Below are 16,989 nucleotides of genomic sequence, written 5' to 3'. Positions count from 1 at the left end.
TCATCGTGGAAGGACTGGATCATGCTTAGCAGCTTTGGAGGGCAACCAATTTTTGCCAGGATTGTGAAGAGTCCGTCTCTGCTGACCAGATCGAATGCCTTGGTGAGGTCTATAAAGGCCAGGAAGAGGGGTCTGTGTTGTTCTCTGCATTTTTCCTGCAGTTGCCTGACAGAGAAGATCATGTCGATTGTGGACCTCTCTGCGCGGAACCCGCACTGCGACTCTGGGTAAACTCTGTCAGCAAGCATCTGCAGTCTGTTCAGGATGACGCGTGCGAAAACTTTACCCATGATGCTGAGAAGTGATATGCTCCTGTAGTTGTTGCAGTCGCTTCTGTCGCCCTTGTTCTTGTTCAGGGTTATGATGTTAGCATCTCTCATGTCCTGAGGCACTGCCCCCTCATCCCAGCACTGGCAGAGGAGGTCATGCAGGTGTGTGAGAAGCACGCTACATCCACACTTGATGAGTTCTGCTGTGATGCCATCCTTCCCTGGGGCTTTACCTAGGGACAGTTTCTCTAAGGCCTTCTTTAGTTCGTCTACAGTAGGTTTCTCGTCCAGTTCGGCCATAAGAGGGAGGTTTTCAATGGCGTTGAGGGCATCATTGTTCACGTGGTTCTCTTTGGAGTACAGTTCGGAGTAGTATTCCACCCAATGCTCCATCTGCTTGCCCTTGTTGTGGATGGTATCGCCTGTGGCAGACTTCAGTGGTGCTGTCAGTTTCTTCGTGGGACCCATTGCTTTCTTTACGCCATCGTACATGCCTCTGATGTTTCCAATATCTGCTGCTGACTGGATACTCTGACAGAGCTGAAGCCAGTATTCACTGGCACACTGCCGTGCTAATCTCTGTACTTTGCTTTTGCTAGACGTGTATGCCTGTAGTGCCTTCTGACAGGGGGATCGTTTGTATTACAGGTGAGCACTGCAACGCTCTTCTATGGCTGGCATGAGTGTGGCAGAGTTAGCCTCAAACCAGTCATTGTTCTTTGATTGCTTCTTACCAAAGATCCGTGTGGCTGTGCTGTATACAGTCTCTCTGGTGTAATCCCATCTTTCTTTGGCGCTGCCATTGGGGGGTTCTGAGTCAAACGTCTTGGAAAGAGCATATGTGAATTCCTCAGCCTTGTCTGGATATGATGTCTTGCTCACATCAATGCATGGTTGACCCTCTTGCCTAGAGCGGTGGATCTTCTTTGGCTGAAGCTTCATTTTGCAGCACACCAGCGAGTGGTCGGTGTCGCAGTCAGCACTGTGGAAGGTACGGGTAAGAAGCACACCCTTCATTGCTGACCGTCTTGTAATGATCAAGTCCAGCTGGTGCCAGTGTTTATACCGGGGATGCCTCCAAGACACTTTGTGCTGTGGCTTTGTCTGAAAGAACGAATTAGTGATGCTCAGTTCGTGGTACGAGCACATCTCTAGAAGGCGCTGCCCATTCTCATTCATCTTCCCAACGCCAAACTTGCCAAGACAGGAGGGCCAAGAGTCATGATCAGCACCCACCCTAGCATTGAAGTCGCCCAACAAAATCAAGTTCTCTTCCTTGGGAATTTTGTCAATGAGCGAGTTTAACTCATCATAAAACTCATCCTTGGTATCTGTGGCGGATCTTAGTGTGGAAGCGTAAACACTGATCAGGTTGACAGGCCCGTTTGTGGTGTGGAGGCGGAGGGATAGCAGTCTTTCATTTCCTTCTTGGCAGGGTTCTATCATTCCCAGCAGAGTGTTCCTGACAGAGAATCCAACACCAAACTCTCTGGCTTCATCTGCACTCTTTCCTTGCCAGAAGAATGTGTAGTTCTTTTCTCTGAGGGACCCAGAATCTGGTAGTCGTGTCTCCTGTAGTGAGGCAATGTCGACCTGGAGCCTTGCAAGTTCGTCGTTGATGACTGAAGTCTTACGAACATCACTGATTGTCTGGAGATCATCTGAAAGCCCAGTCAGCATGGTCCGGACATTCCAGGTACCTAGCTTGAGGATTGAAGTCTTCTTTTTTATTTTTATTTTGCTATTTCTTGGTGCAGTAGTTGCAGTCCGCTTGTCAGGTACTCGCGTACCTTAAGCCTTACACACCCAGCAAGGCAGTCAAACTGTGGCGGGACGGCACCTTATTGGCTGGGGGCTGCCCAGTTTGAGGCGGGCGGTAGCTGTCCAGTGAAACATGTTGGTCTCTCCCACTGTCGGAAGCAACCCCTTGCGTCTGGCTCTACGCCAATCGAGCGGTGACTTATAACTGATAAACTGCTGCTTCCCGTGTTGTGTCGACGCTATGGAGCGAAGCTGGAGTGTCCTCTCCAGGGCGCAAGCCTGGGCAGGGTGATATGGAGAATCAACTGTTGCCCATGCAGCTGATCCCCCTACTCCACGCAGCTGATGGATCCAAGGGAAAGGACAAGCCGATACGTCATGGCACCAGCTGCGTCGCAGGAGTTGCTGAGATGACACTGAAATCAATACCAAGTCGCCTTAGGGACTCCGACTCCGGATTTTCTGTTGGGGTTTACTCCCTTAGCCTTTCCCCAGAGAGGGTATAGTCGCAAGGCAGCGAAGGTTTGAAATCGAAGTTTACCTTCTCCTAGATGGGCGACCACCCAAGGTTAACGAACCCCATCTGCCTGAAGCATCTGGTTTTGAGGCGCCAGAAGCTCGCCTGTCATCCCTTCTCCAGTCAGTTTAAACAGGTTCCGCCACTCATGAAGGCCTGGAGCTGGATTTGGTTGTCAGAGGCTCTATCAGATGCAAGCCATTGGGAGATTTCCAAGGGAAGTGGGTGCTTATCTCCCACAACCGCCCCCGGCGATGACAACCCTTGAAACCCAGAATTGTATAAATCCTTTTATTTACTAAATACATGTACTCGGGTTTCATTTTTTTGTGTTCAATGATTCATAAGGGTGATTTATGTATATTCTACAAAGATTTCGAAATAGTGAGCTCGGTTCATCCTATGCCGCATTCACCCCTTGTCTTTGTACTGTGTAAGGTCATTTATTTGTATTATTTAGTTTGTGCGGGTTATGTTAACTGATCCAATATTTGGATATTACATGCATGTATTAATCAGAATTCTTTTCTCATTCAAATCATTTGTCATTAAACATTGTATTTGTATTACCATCAAAAGTGTTCTGTTGTAAATCCGAAATCCCACCTGATTATCTTGTTATAGCAGGTGTCAGGTTAGAGTACAACCAATCTTACTATCCATACTGCCAAAATGTGCCCTCATTAGGTCACCATTTGAAGTCAATAATTTTCATGGTGTACAAATTTTTGTGAATTGGTACAAACCCCAAAATTAAGGGCCCTGAATGAACAATTATACTTTTGTCAAAACCAAAGGACACCTTCCCCACATAAATTAATTCCCACAAAAATAATGAAATTCACAGTAAATCTGATGGTTTTTTTGTATTTATGCTCACCTCCCTCTAGCAGTCGAACCCCTCTAGGTGACACCTGGACAATGAATTTGCCATCTCCGATATTCCCAGCAAAGATTGTTGGTGTTTGAGTGCTGAATCCACTGTGGTCCAGCTCCATGATTTCCTGTCCTGTCTGCAGGATCTATGACAGAAAAAAGTGAAAGTCTAGTTTTAATTGTGTTCTGTTTGTTTGACAATTGCTTTAATATAACATCCTGAATGGAAATTAATTTAAGGAGTAAAATATTTTTTCAATAATACTTAACTGATGATAATACATCAGAAGGGCATCCACTACCTTCCATTACCTTGTAAATGCAACCCTTCCTAAGACTACTTTAAGTCATCTGCCACTTAGCTGGTAGACAGACCAGAGCTCCAAACCATGGATAGCTTGATTCCCAACTCTAAATCTTGATTGGGCCCCTCCTATATACTGAGTTGCCTGTATGGCTTATGAAAAAGGGCGTTATTTAATTTCCCAAAAAGAAACCATGAGTTGTCTGATGAAATGCCTCATCTTTATTTTGATGTTCTTGAAAGACAAGGTCAATTATCAACATTCAGTACAATACCTGGGTTTCATTTGTAGCTCCTGCCACCTTATGAATACCAACTGCATAACTTATCAAAAGCAATAACACTTTGTAAACAAAATGAAGCACATGACTGATGAATGGGGATTAGTATTATTTCCATTTTCTGTATTTCATTAGTTATCTATAATTAGCAATCACTTGTCCTGCATGAATAATAATGACCTATCCTTGCTCACCACGACTTGGTAATGCATTGCTGGTTAAGTGTACTGAGCAGAACCTATGCGATTGTTTGACACTTTAACTAAGCTAAGAAATTTGTGACTTACAGAAGACACTGATACAACATTTTTCACCTTAGAGAAACTGACATAATTAAATTGTATTTAAATCCGTTTAGTTCAAAGAACTGGTAGCTGCTGATTCTATGGATATATACAGTGAGTGTTATCTGTAAATGATATATCCACAGTACTTTGACAAGAACTAATTAAAAAACCTGAAGCTATTGTTTTTGCTGACTGATATTTAAAAAACCCACTTCAGATCTTCTCATTCCTCTCTACTTATTGAGAAAAATTTGAAGATTTACAGCATTCTAAACTAAAGTACTATTTTACTTGAGGACCTAGTGAAAACTCTCTTTTATTGAAATCAAACAAAATCAAAATTTTAAGTAGATAAGGAAACACAAGTTTTTTTTTTTTAAGGCCACTGTTTTGTGAGGCAAGTAGAGATAATTAGTCAATTAAAGCATTTTTATATTTCTTTATTTAAAGTATATCAGCTTCAACTTTTGTCCAAAATTTTATTTTAAAAATATGGTCCTATTGGGCATGTGTATTTTGAGTCGGGCATTATATTTTTTTTTTAATTCACTTACTCTGGGCCTGTGTCTCGTAAGATATATCTTACTTTTACAGACATGATTAATCTCCTCCCCTTGGATAGAGGGATTGGCACTAGATCAAATCCAATCTTCAGCTACTACTGGAACTGACATGCATGCTCTGTCAGGTTTTAAAATGTAACTGAGAGTAGTCTATTATAACCAAATAAGTATTTTAAAAAATATATATATATAAAAATCCATCTAACTCGAACAATTGTTTTCTTCTTAAAAGAGTCACCCAATCACAATACATTAGGGGACTATGTGACAGGTGAAGGGAGTTACATCTCCTTGCTTTAAATATGGTCTGGAGTTAGCATACGCCTGTCCTTAAAGGGAAAATTCCATCCCACCAAACCCAGCAGCAAGTCGATTGGCTGCATCATTGTGAAGCTGCTAAACAATGCATGAAGGCAGCCAGTTGTACTGCTGCTATACGTTCAAGCTTGGTGAAACAAGGTCTCCAAGGAAAAAGCATGATGAAGTCATCTCTGCCCTCCATCCCATGCCTTGGATAATTATCAAGTATGGAACAATTACATATAAATGATATGCTACGGGACAACCCTACTCTCAAGAGCCGATATGGACAAGAAACTCATTATGACCTTGGATTAGTTCTTTATACACAAAAAAAACCAGCCCATCATACCAAAAACAGACCTTGAGCTGATGCATCATTGTTTCCTTCTATCAGTGGTAGATACAAATGAGATTGGCACCATTTTCATTTAGGACCAACTAGATCAGGGGTCTCAAACATGCATCCCACCAAGCCATAAATGAATGGTGTCACAAGGTGACATGAGAGATTACAAAGGTGGTGCAGCCCTTGAGTCATTGAAAATGCCCTCATGCGGTCGTCAGGGTGGTTTGAGACCCCTGAACTAGATATCATAAGAACTTTTTTGTTGATGGCCATTAATTCTGGGGTAGTAGTGATAAGATTTTTAGGAAGTCTACCATGGTGTTCAGCTGAATGTCAGCTCCATACAATTTTCATTCAGGACCAATCAGACATTATAATAAGTCTTCTGGTGAAAACCCCATATTAATATGACTTTCTCTTTACCAGTAACGATAACAAGATTTTCAAGATGGCCACTTTAACATCCATACTGGATATTAGCTCAGCCCAATTTTCATTTAGGACCCACTATATATCATAATATGTCCTTCTGTGAAAACCCTGTCAGTATGACCATCCATTTAGGAGAAGTAGCAATGAGAAGACTTTCAAGATAGTCCTATTCAATGTCTGAATGGATATTTATGACCAATTAGACCATGGTATGAATGTGTGTGTAAGGATTCATGGAAATCATCCAAGTAGTTTAGGTGGAGTAGCAATAACACATCTGTACTAACAGACAGATGTATGACAGACAACAGACCATCTCATAATCTCGTCAAATCTCTGACCACTACAGCTAAAAATGTGGATGTTTTATACTAGTTGTATCTGTATTGCCATATCAAATTATTCTGAGATGAATACATGCAATAATTTATCAGGAGCTATGATTAAAGAATAAAATAAATGTGCAGTTATTGTTGGTAATTTGCCTTCTTACACCCAGTTGAATTTCAACCTTGAAAACTGGGCCTCCTGCAAAGAGATGTCCTAAGAGAACCTGACTTGGGAGTTAGCCTTTGCTCTTAAAACGTGTTGTCTATCAAGACAGGTTTTGATGTAATAGTACTGTAGAAGATACATAATTTCTTTTGTATAACCTAAGTTCCTTCAGTAAATAATTATCACTTTTATTTGCTATATATATCAATTATTTCAAAAGTGCTCTAATATCAAAGAAGTTTAAAGGCACTTATACATGCAACACATTTCTAAAGCAAAAAGAAATCATTTGTGGATGGGTGTCCTTTCCTTACCATACTTGAATCAGGTCTACTGAGAATAAGGAAGGCATGACCATTTTCTATATCTACTGGTGATGACTCTCCCCCTTCTTCCAAATTTTTGGGCTCCGTGATGGAATCATCCACAGTGCCACTGACACTTTTCTTTGTCTGAAATTGTACAGAATGCTTCCCAGTATTAATCACATTGAGTAAACTAAGGAGTATGTGGCGTTGGAATGTGGTACTCTCTAAAATGACATAAGCTGGAATGCCCTACTCTTTTGCTTCAAAATATGTTTTGCCAGAGACGGTCTCAAAAAGACCCTTAATTTTCATGCCCTCAAGTAGATTTTTAACAACTGTTTTCATAATTTCACCAAAACTTATTATCATAAAACCACATCTACAAATCCATCTATTAGTCTTAACTTCTATGCCAAATATGGTGTAAAGGAAATTTCTAACTTACGATGGACACGATGGAAATCAAAGAATTTGAAATGGAGGTCCCTACTAAATCGTATGTAATCATACTCAGTTATTGTTATCATCCTAAATCTTATGTAATCATACTCAGATATTGTTATCATCCTAAATCTTATGTAATCATACTCAGTTATTGTTATCATCCTAAATCTTATGTAATCATACTCAGTTATTGTTATCATCCTAAATCTTATGTAATCATACTCTGATATTGTTATCATCCTAAATCTTATGTAATCATACTCAGTTATTGTTATCATCCTAAATCTTATGTAATCATACTCAGTTATTGTTATCATCCTACATCTTATGTAATCATACTCTGATATTGTTATCATCCTAAATCTTATGTAATCATACTCTGATATTGTTATCATCCTAAATCTTATGTAATCATACTCTGATATTGTTATCATCCTACATCTTATGTAATCATACTCAGTTATTGTTATCATCCTAAATCTTATGTAATCATACTCAGTTATTGTTATCATCCTAAATCTTATGTAATCATACTCAGTTATTGTTATCATCCTAAATCTTATGTAATCATACTCAGATATTGTTATCATCTGTAATTGATAATGTATCCTTCTGTAACCACAAGAAAAATGAACTCAGGTATTATCTGAATACAAACCATAGTTTTCACAAGACAAGATAATATTTCTCTCTTCACACAAAGGAAGCAATACTGTGTATGTGCGAGAAATGGCCAATATGTACTGTCTGGCATCCCAAATTATTTCACTTCATAAAACTTTACTGTTAAAATTTACTTACAAATGGTAACCTCCACCATGTAACCTACTACAATTTAGTCATCAAAACCAATATCATATGGCACTTGATTACACTCTATTTATCTTTCAGTTAATACAGGTACAAAAATATATCTAAGTTTTCTACCTATGCAGAACACAAAAAAGTTTCCATGCATGAAGAAGTGTATGCTTTGCCAACATGTTCCTTGATACCTAAGCCTAATTTTGGGATAAACATTTTGATGTCCTACTGACATGAATGATATGTTTGGGGACTGCCCTAATCTCAATTTGCACAAGGAACTATTTATGATCTTTTGGATGGCCTTGGTAACCAGTCTTGATTAGAAACCCAGAGAGTCCAGTTTCTAGACTACCTCCACAACCCGGTTTCTAGACTACCTTCACAATCCAGTTTACTAGTAAAAGCTCCATCTCCTTCTGTAAAATGTCTGCCTTCATGGGACAGTGACATCTCTATCCCGATGGAGGACAACAAAAATGATGAGGCTTAATGAATGAGACCCACAGCCACTCCAAAACAATCTGCATAACCCAGTCATTTCAGGAATTGACTGATCCAAGTCTGGTGAAAGAGAATTAGGAGGGATGGCATGTCATGACAGTTGGCAGGAGGCTACTGGGGAAGAAGAAGCCTTGTTTTATGGCCAACTATAACTTGCTTGACCATGAAAAATTTAAATTTTTGTTCAGAATTAACCCTACAGCCTTTCTGGCATCAATATCCCTTCTCTGGTAGTCACCCTGACAGGGTTATGAAGAGATAGGGTCTTGCATGGAGAACTGAGGGGCAAATCATGTGCTGCCTGGTTTTGTCCCATGAAGAAAAGATGATAACTGATGGGAAGAGAGTGCAGGGATGCCACACAACGGGGTTTCAGACATAGTACATTTGTTCTTATCAAGTCCTGGTTACCAGAGGCTGTTAAGGTTTTCAGAATTGTGTAGTGAGCAGCTCCACTTACTACCTGTCAAATCCCAGGAATGGTCACTTCCAGCCTTCTTGGTTATGGAAAAGATTGCATTAAACACATGCCTGTCCACTTTATAAGAGATTGGTAAAGACATGTTGACAGCAGTAATATCTATGTCAAGGCTAAACACATCTGAATGCTAAACATCAGTTCGAGATTTGTACTAATGCCGTGAGAAATTTGCAGGAACCAATTCACTGAAAAGGCCGCCTCAAATTACTGGAATCTGCAAATTTTATCTTACAAACGCCTTGTCATTGATGATTGTAAGAAAAATTTTAAGAATGGATGTTCATCATCATTCATATCCAGTGGCTATGAATGTGTATAGTGTTGATTGTCCATGGTGGAGTGCCTTCTGAAGGAGGTATCATTGCCTTAAAACTAAATTCCATCCTTTCCATGAGCAGGTATGTCTGTGCCACCCACCTCCTTGACTGGGGCATTGTCCTCGTGTGTACTCCATATCAATGGCATGCGTAAAAAAAGGTTCAGCCTGTCAGATATGTTAGTAGTGCTGGCAGAATTTTGTCCAGCATGGAGTGTGGTCTGGTTGGGGAATGCTGGTCCAGCACTGTCAACTGGGCCAAGCCAGATGGCTGGATGGAGAGCTCCAAATGTGATGCCAGTTCATGATGTACTGGTATCATGATATAGTCAGTTGGTCCATGTGATTTGTAGTTGCAGCACACAGAACACCAATGAGTGATGTACTGTTCACCTGTCCGAGATGATGCATTATGAACACCAAAAGCATAGACTGATGATCCTGGTTGGCCAGCAGCTGGGATGTCATATGGCGAATTAATCATAACTTGCAGGCTGGTCTAGACAGAATATCAGAAAGTAATCCACATGAATAGCTTCAACATTCAAAATTTCATGCGTTGGTGGAGATATGGACTTGTGCCCAGTGCAGTACCAGCTTTGGTTAAAAATGCTCAAAGTTTCGTCCAACTCACTTGTCGACATTCTACATGACAGAGCTTGCTGTAGTATGCATATGTGTAATTCCAATGTACCTTGAGTGGAATTGCTTGGCATGACTTCAACTAGATCTGAAATGGTTGCTGCCACTGGTGCTGTTGAAGTGGGGGGGGGGGGCCTGCATCATGACACCACCATAAAAGTGGTTGCTGAATCTGAATTCAGATGAATACTTTAGACCATGCCCTTTTTCATGGCATTTCATTTGCCATTTAGGATACTGGACCAAATATTTTCCACCCATAATGAACATGTGCTACTTGGGTGTGAGGATGAACTTAAAGTGTTTGCAATTCCTGCACCTAATTGACATCTCTGTAATGAAAGAAAGAAGATAAAAAAACAAATTGTCTGAATTGATGAACTCAACATTTAAAGAAATGACTTAAGAATGTAAAATTTAACAGCACAATAAAATATATCAGTGAAAAAATTGTGTGTTACCACACGACACGATTTATATGCAAAAGTTTAAACTGGTTACATCTAGAATACCAGTGGTAACCTTTGAAACAAGGAAAATTATCTGTAAGAGTCACTTCATTTCATATGTGTAGCATATAGCTGAAAATGGTTTTTATCGCTGGGGACAGCTTGATTCAGAAGCAGCAGTGAGTAGTTTCCTAATGTTAAAGAGATTGCATAATGTATTTGCTGCTGAAATATGATTCTAGAACTAAGGACTAACCAGTGACCTATTGGCCTCATTCTCTTCTGAAATAGGACCTTCAACTGTCCACATGTCTACACAGCCAGGCAGGTCAAAGGTCGTCACCACCTGTGGTCTTACACTTCTCTGAAAAAAGAAAGAAAAAAAATGACAGCAAACTGCACAACACGTGATACAATGAAACAACCTGTAATATGATGAAACAACATTTAAGATACTTCTTAAATTTCATCTGTAACATCTTTCCAAGAAATGTCACATTAACCTTAACATAACATGATGTCAATGGTAAGACATTTAAAAGACCCATTGGAATTCACATTAACCCTAATATAATGTGATGTCAGTGGTATGATATTTCAAAGACCTATCGCAATTCACATTAACCCTAACATAATGTGATGTCAATGGTAAGAGATTTCAAAGACCCATCGGAATTCACATTAACCTTAACATAATGTGATGTCAATGGTAAGAGATTTCAAAGACCCATCGGAATTCTCATTAACCTTAACATAATGTGATGTCAATGGTAAGACATTTCAAAGACCCATCAGAATTCACATTAACCCTAACATAATATGAGTCAATGGTAAGACATTTCAAAGACCCATCGGAATTCTCATTAACCCTAACATAATGTGATGTCAGTAATAAGACATTTCAAAGACCCATCAGAATTCACATTAACCCTAACATAATGTGATGTCAATGGTAAGACATTTCAAAGACCATCGGAATTCACATTAAACCCTAACATAATGTGATGTCAGTGGTATGATATTTCAAAGACCCATCAGAATTCACATTAACTCAAACATAATGTGATGTCAGTGGTAAGATATTTCAAAGACCTATCGCAATTCACATTAACCCTAACATAATGTAATGTCAATGGTAAGACATTTCAAAGACCCATCGGAATTCACATTAACCCTAATATAATGTGATGTCAATGGTATGATATTTCAAAGACCCATCGGAATTCACATTAACCCTAACATAATATGAGTCAATGGTATGATATTTCAAAGACCCATCGGAATTCACATTAACCCTAACATAATGTGATGTCAATGGTAAGACATTTCAAAGACCCATCGGAATTCTCATTAACCCTAATATAATGTGATGTCAATGGTAAGACATTTCAAAGACCCATCGGAATTCTCATTAACCCTAATATAATGTGATGTCAATGGTATGATATTTCAAAGACCCATCGGAATTCACATTAACCTTAACATAATGTGATGTCAATGGTAAGACATTTCAAAGACCCATCGGAATTCTCATTAACCCTAATATAATGTGATGTCAATGGTAAGACATTTCAAAGACCTATCGGAATTCACATTAACCCTAACATAATGTGATGTCAATGGTAAGACATTTCAAAGACCCATCGGAATTCTCATTAACCCTAACATAATGTGATGTCAATGGTAAGACATTTCAAAGACCCATCGGAATTCTCATTAACCCTAACATAATGTGATGTCAATGGTAAGACATTTCAAAGACCTATCGGAATTCTCATTAACCCTAATATAATGTGATGTCAATGGTAAGACATTTCAAAGACCCATCGGAATTCTCATTAACCCTAACATAATGTGATGTCAATGGTAAGACATTTCAAAGACCCATCGGAATTCTCATTAACCCTAATATAATGTGATGTCAATGGTAAGACATTTCAAAGACCTCTCGGAATTCACATTAACCCTAACATAATGTGATGTCAATGGTAAGACATTTCAAAGACCCATCGGAATTCTCATTAACCCTAACATAATGTGATGTCAATGGTAAGACATTTCGAAGACCCATCGGAGTTCACATTAACCCTAATATAATGTGATGTCAATGGTATGATATTTCAAAGACCCATCGGAATTCACATTAACCCTAACATAATATGAGTCAATGGTAAGACATTTCAAAGACCCATCGGAATTCACATTAACCCTAACATAATATGAGTCAATGGTAAGACATTTCAAAGACCCATCGGAATTCACATTAACCCTAACATAATGTGATGTCAATGGTAAGACATTTCAAAGACCCATCGGAATTCACATTAACCCTAATATAATGTGATGTCAATGGTATGATATTTCAAAGACCCATCGGAATTCTCATTAACCTTAACATAATGTGATGTCAATGGTAAGACATTTCAAAGACCCATAGGAATTCACATTAACCCTAATATAATGTGATGTCAATGGTATGATATTTCAAAGACCCATCGGAATTCACATTAACCCTAACATAATATGAGTCAATGGTAAGACATTTCAAAGACCCATCGGAATTCACATTAACCCTAATATAATGTGATGTCAATGGTAAGACATTTCAAAGACCCATCGGAATTCACATTAACCCTAATATAATGTGATGTCAATGGTATGATATTTCAAAGACCCATCGGAATTCTCATTAACCCTAACATAATGTGATGTCAATGGTAAGACATTTCAAAGACCCATCGGAATTCACATTAACCCTAACATAATGTGATGTCAATGGTAAGACATTTCAAAGACCCATCGGAATTCACATTAACCCTAATATAATGTGATGTCAATGGTATGATATTTCAAAGACCCATCGGAATTCACATTAACCCTAACATAATATGAGTCAATGGTAAGACATTTCAAAGACCCATCGGAATTCACATTAACCCTAATATAATGTGATGTCAATGGTAAGACATTTCAAAGACCCATCGGAATTCTCATTAACCTCAACATAACGTGATGTCAATGGAAAGACATTTAAAAGACCCACATGAATTCACATTAATCCTAACTTAACATTTTGTCAATGGTAATATATTTTAAACACCCATCTTTCTTTGATATTACTCATGTGGTATATTACTTTAGTACATCAAAGATAATAATAATAATAATGAGGACTTTGTATAGCGCCTAATCTTTAGAAGCTCTAAGCGCTTTACAACATTAGACAACACCAATAAGATAAAAAACAAATAATATTATTACAAAAACAAACACCATGAAATTAGAAAAACATTAAAAAACAAAAAACATGCTGAGAATATTTAAGGTAGGAAACATTATTAGGTCTTTAAGTTAGTTCTTACAGTCGAAATAAGTGAGTTTTGAGAGCCCTCTTGAATGTGATCACTGTGTCTTTGTGTCTAAGTTAAGTGGGCAATTCATTCCACGTTGCTGGGCCCTGGTATGCAAAAGAATGCTGTCCATATGACTTTGTTTTCATAGTGGGAATAATGAGTATACAATTGTCAGAAGAGGAGAGGTAAATATCTTGCTGGTGTGTACACATGGGTGAGGTCAGATAGGTATGTTGGACTAGAGTCTGACAGTGAAACGTAGCACAGAGAACAAATTTTGTGTTTGATTCTGGATCGAATGGATAGCCAGTGTAGGGTAGAGCAGCGGGGAGGTGTGCTCTGATCGTGGTACTCTAAGTATGATCTGGGCAGCTGTGTTTTGAACTTTTTGAAGTTTCTGGAGTAGATACTGAGATGAACCAGACAGAATTGAGTTACAAAAGTCCAGTCTTGAAAGTACTAATGAACACACAAGTGTCTTAGTGGCATCAACTGAAAGATGTTTGCGAATTGAGCTGATGTGTCTCAGCTCAAGATATGCAGCCTTGCATATGTACATGACATGTTGGTGCATTGTGAGAGTACTGTCCAGAGTAACACCTAGGTTTCATACTGATTGTGTGAATTTAATGTTGGCATTGCTGATATTTATTGTTTGAGGTAAAGAATGTGAATGAGAAAGTCTTTGTGTTGTGATCAGAATGGCCTCAGTTTTATCATCATTCATCTGCAGCTTGTTACATGTCATCCATGATTTCACATCAGAAATGCACCTCTCTACACCTTGGATGGTAGCATCAACTTCAGTTGGGTGGCTAGATTTGTATATTTGGGTGTCATCAGCATACAACTGGTGAGACACTGGATGATGATCTATGACACTTGAGAGTGACTGAGTGTACAGAATGAAGAGAACAGCTCCAAGAACAGACCCCTGTGGAACACCACAACATAGATCAACAGGGCTGGAGTGTATTCCATTTGCAGATACAATTTGTGTCCTGTTGACCAAGTAGGACTTGAATAATATTAAGGCTGTATCATGAACGCCAAATGCATGCTGGAGATGGTGAAGTAATACATCATGGTCTATTGTGTCAAATACTGCAGACAAATCAAGGAGGGTGAGGACTGTAATCTTTCTGCTATCCAGCGCAGAAAGAATGTCATTAACTACTTTTAGAAGAGTAGTTTCAGTACTGTGGCAAGGGTGATATGCAGATTGTACATTGCTAAAAAGACTGTTTGAATTTAGATGAGATACAAGCTGGGATAGAACAACCTCTTATAAGATTTTTGATATGAATGGGAGATTAGAAACTGGGCGGTGGTTCTTTAAATCGTTATGGTCTAGTGATGGTTTCTTCAGCAGAGGCTTTACAATGGCAGTTTTGAAAAATGATGGGAATTCCCCAGAAGAGAGAGAGGTATTAATAACATCAGTCAGTGAAGGCAATACTGGATCTAAGCACTCAAGCAGCAGTGATGTTGGAATTGGATCAATTTCACATGACTTTGGTGCACTCTTCATCACGATTGTATGTATGAAATCCATAGAGACAGGTTCAAATACTGCTAATGGTTGCCGCTCAAATTCTGTATTACAACTGTATGGTGACAACGAGTCAATTGAAATTGTGGTGTCAAGCTTATCTCTAATGGTTTGTACTTTGTCACGGAAGAAATTTGCAAACATGTCCGGAAGGTTGACTGGAGAGAAGGTAGTTGGAAGTGGTGTTGATTTGTTCCTTGACATTAGCTTGTTAGTAATTTCGAAGAGCTCTTTGCAGCTGGAACTTTCCATGATCTTAGTCCTGTAGTGGGCTGATTTCGCTGCATGGACTATATTTGTGACATTCTTCTTAGTGGCTTCATAGATTTGCTTATGAATAGTGAGTCTGGTGGAAAGCCAGAGCCTCTCAGCTTTACGGCGATCTCTTTTAGCAGTGCGAAGCTGGTCTCTAACACTGCTATACCATGGAGAACACTTTTGAATTGATACTATGCACTTGGTAGCTGGGGCATGTTTGTCAAGCAATGAACGCAGACAGTTATCGAGTTGTTCTGCAGTAGGAGGTAAGCAAGTTGTTAGGTTAGCTTGGATGTCGTGCATTAGTTTGGTTCTATTTATCATACGGAGGTTTCTCTTAGTAGCAGATAAAGGTGGAGGGTTAGGGACTGATACGTCAAGATGGCATATAATGCAGAGGTGATGTGATGCAAGGTCATGGGATGACATCATAACATCATTTCAGGCCAATGCATAATGTCCATGGCCATCCAAACATACTTAAAAGACATTTCACTACAAAAACTTTTAGCTATATTAAATAAAATTAGTGTTTTTTGTCATGCAAAAATTAAAGAATCACATTCAGGTTAACTACATTAATAACTTTATGAAACTTATTGTTTCATTGCAGTATTTTACATATTCTGAGACTTTAACAAATATTTCTAACTGACAGATAAATTTCATATAATTTGAGCTCTAGTGTAAAGATTCTCAACATATAATCAATGTGCCAAGCCGAATGTCACAACTAATAATTTACCAAGCTTAGACAACAACATGCACTTCTTAGTGTTGCAAATTCTAAAACAAAATAAATTAATTTTCAAGACATTACCATCTAATGAAAAATATTAGGTTTACAGTAGAAGTATGAACAAATAAAACAGCATGATCTACAAGGTACTTTTTTTCCTCACTTATCAGCAATGTCCAAAAAGTCAAAACATTACCATCTATACTTGCCTATAAATTGAATCTGACTCCAGACTGCACAGGCCTAGATCTGTCAATGCATAATGCACCCACAGATATGTGTCTGTGCAGTTTGTTAGGAGAAATCAGTAAAACAAACAACATGGGCCTGGATCTGCTGACACATTATGCGACAGCATATTAGGGTCTATGCTGTTTGCAGTCGGACAGAACTAATAAGCACATATATATGATATTTGTACTGTTGTCTGATGTCCGATCTGACAAAAATCAAGATCTCCAACATAATAACAGGCACTGATAAAAGCCTTTGTTTTGTTTACCTCTGGTCATCTTATTTTTAGTAGCATATAACATACAGCATTGCATTTCATGTTAGGCAAATTATCACTGGCAACAGCATGAGCCAAATGATGTTTTTCACTTCCAGCTGTATGAAAGCTGTAATTTGATCGGTAAATCAAAGGTCAACAGAACATTACCTCATATCAGTTGTTATGTATGTTTAATTTGCATTGTGTATTGG

General features: G+C 38.7%; 1 protein-coding gene across 1 annotated transcript in view; it reads right to left on the bottom strand.

Moving 5' to 3' along the window:
• Positions 1–16,989, bottom strand: part of LOC149782517 (cleavage and polyadenylation specificity factor subunit 1-like) — a 152,093-nt gene that overhangs the window by 75,420 nt on the left and 59,684 nt on the right. The window contains exons 16-18 of the mRNA XM_089933943.1: positions 10,639–10,746; positions 6,749–6,886; positions 3,428–3,569 (exon numbers count right to left, since the gene is read on the bottom strand). Coding sequence (XP_089790069.1) covers positions 3,428–3,569; positions 6,749–6,886; positions 10,639–10,746 — 388 coding nt within the window. The remainder of the gene's footprint in view (positions 1–3,427; positions 3,570–6,748; positions 6,887–10,638; positions 10,747–16,989) is intronic.

This window comes from Sinohyriopsis cumingii, chromosome 15 (genome assembly GCF_028554795.1).
Source record: "Sinohyriopsis cumingii isolate HCF-2022 chromosome 15, ASM2855479v2, whole genome shotgun sequence".
NCBI lineage: Eukaryota > Metazoa > Mollusca > Bivalvia > Unionida > Unionidae > Sinohyriopsis > Sinohyriopsis cumingii.
The sequence above is the reverse complement of the archived record's forward strand: the minus strand, read 5'-3'. Positions and strand labels throughout refer to the sequence as shown.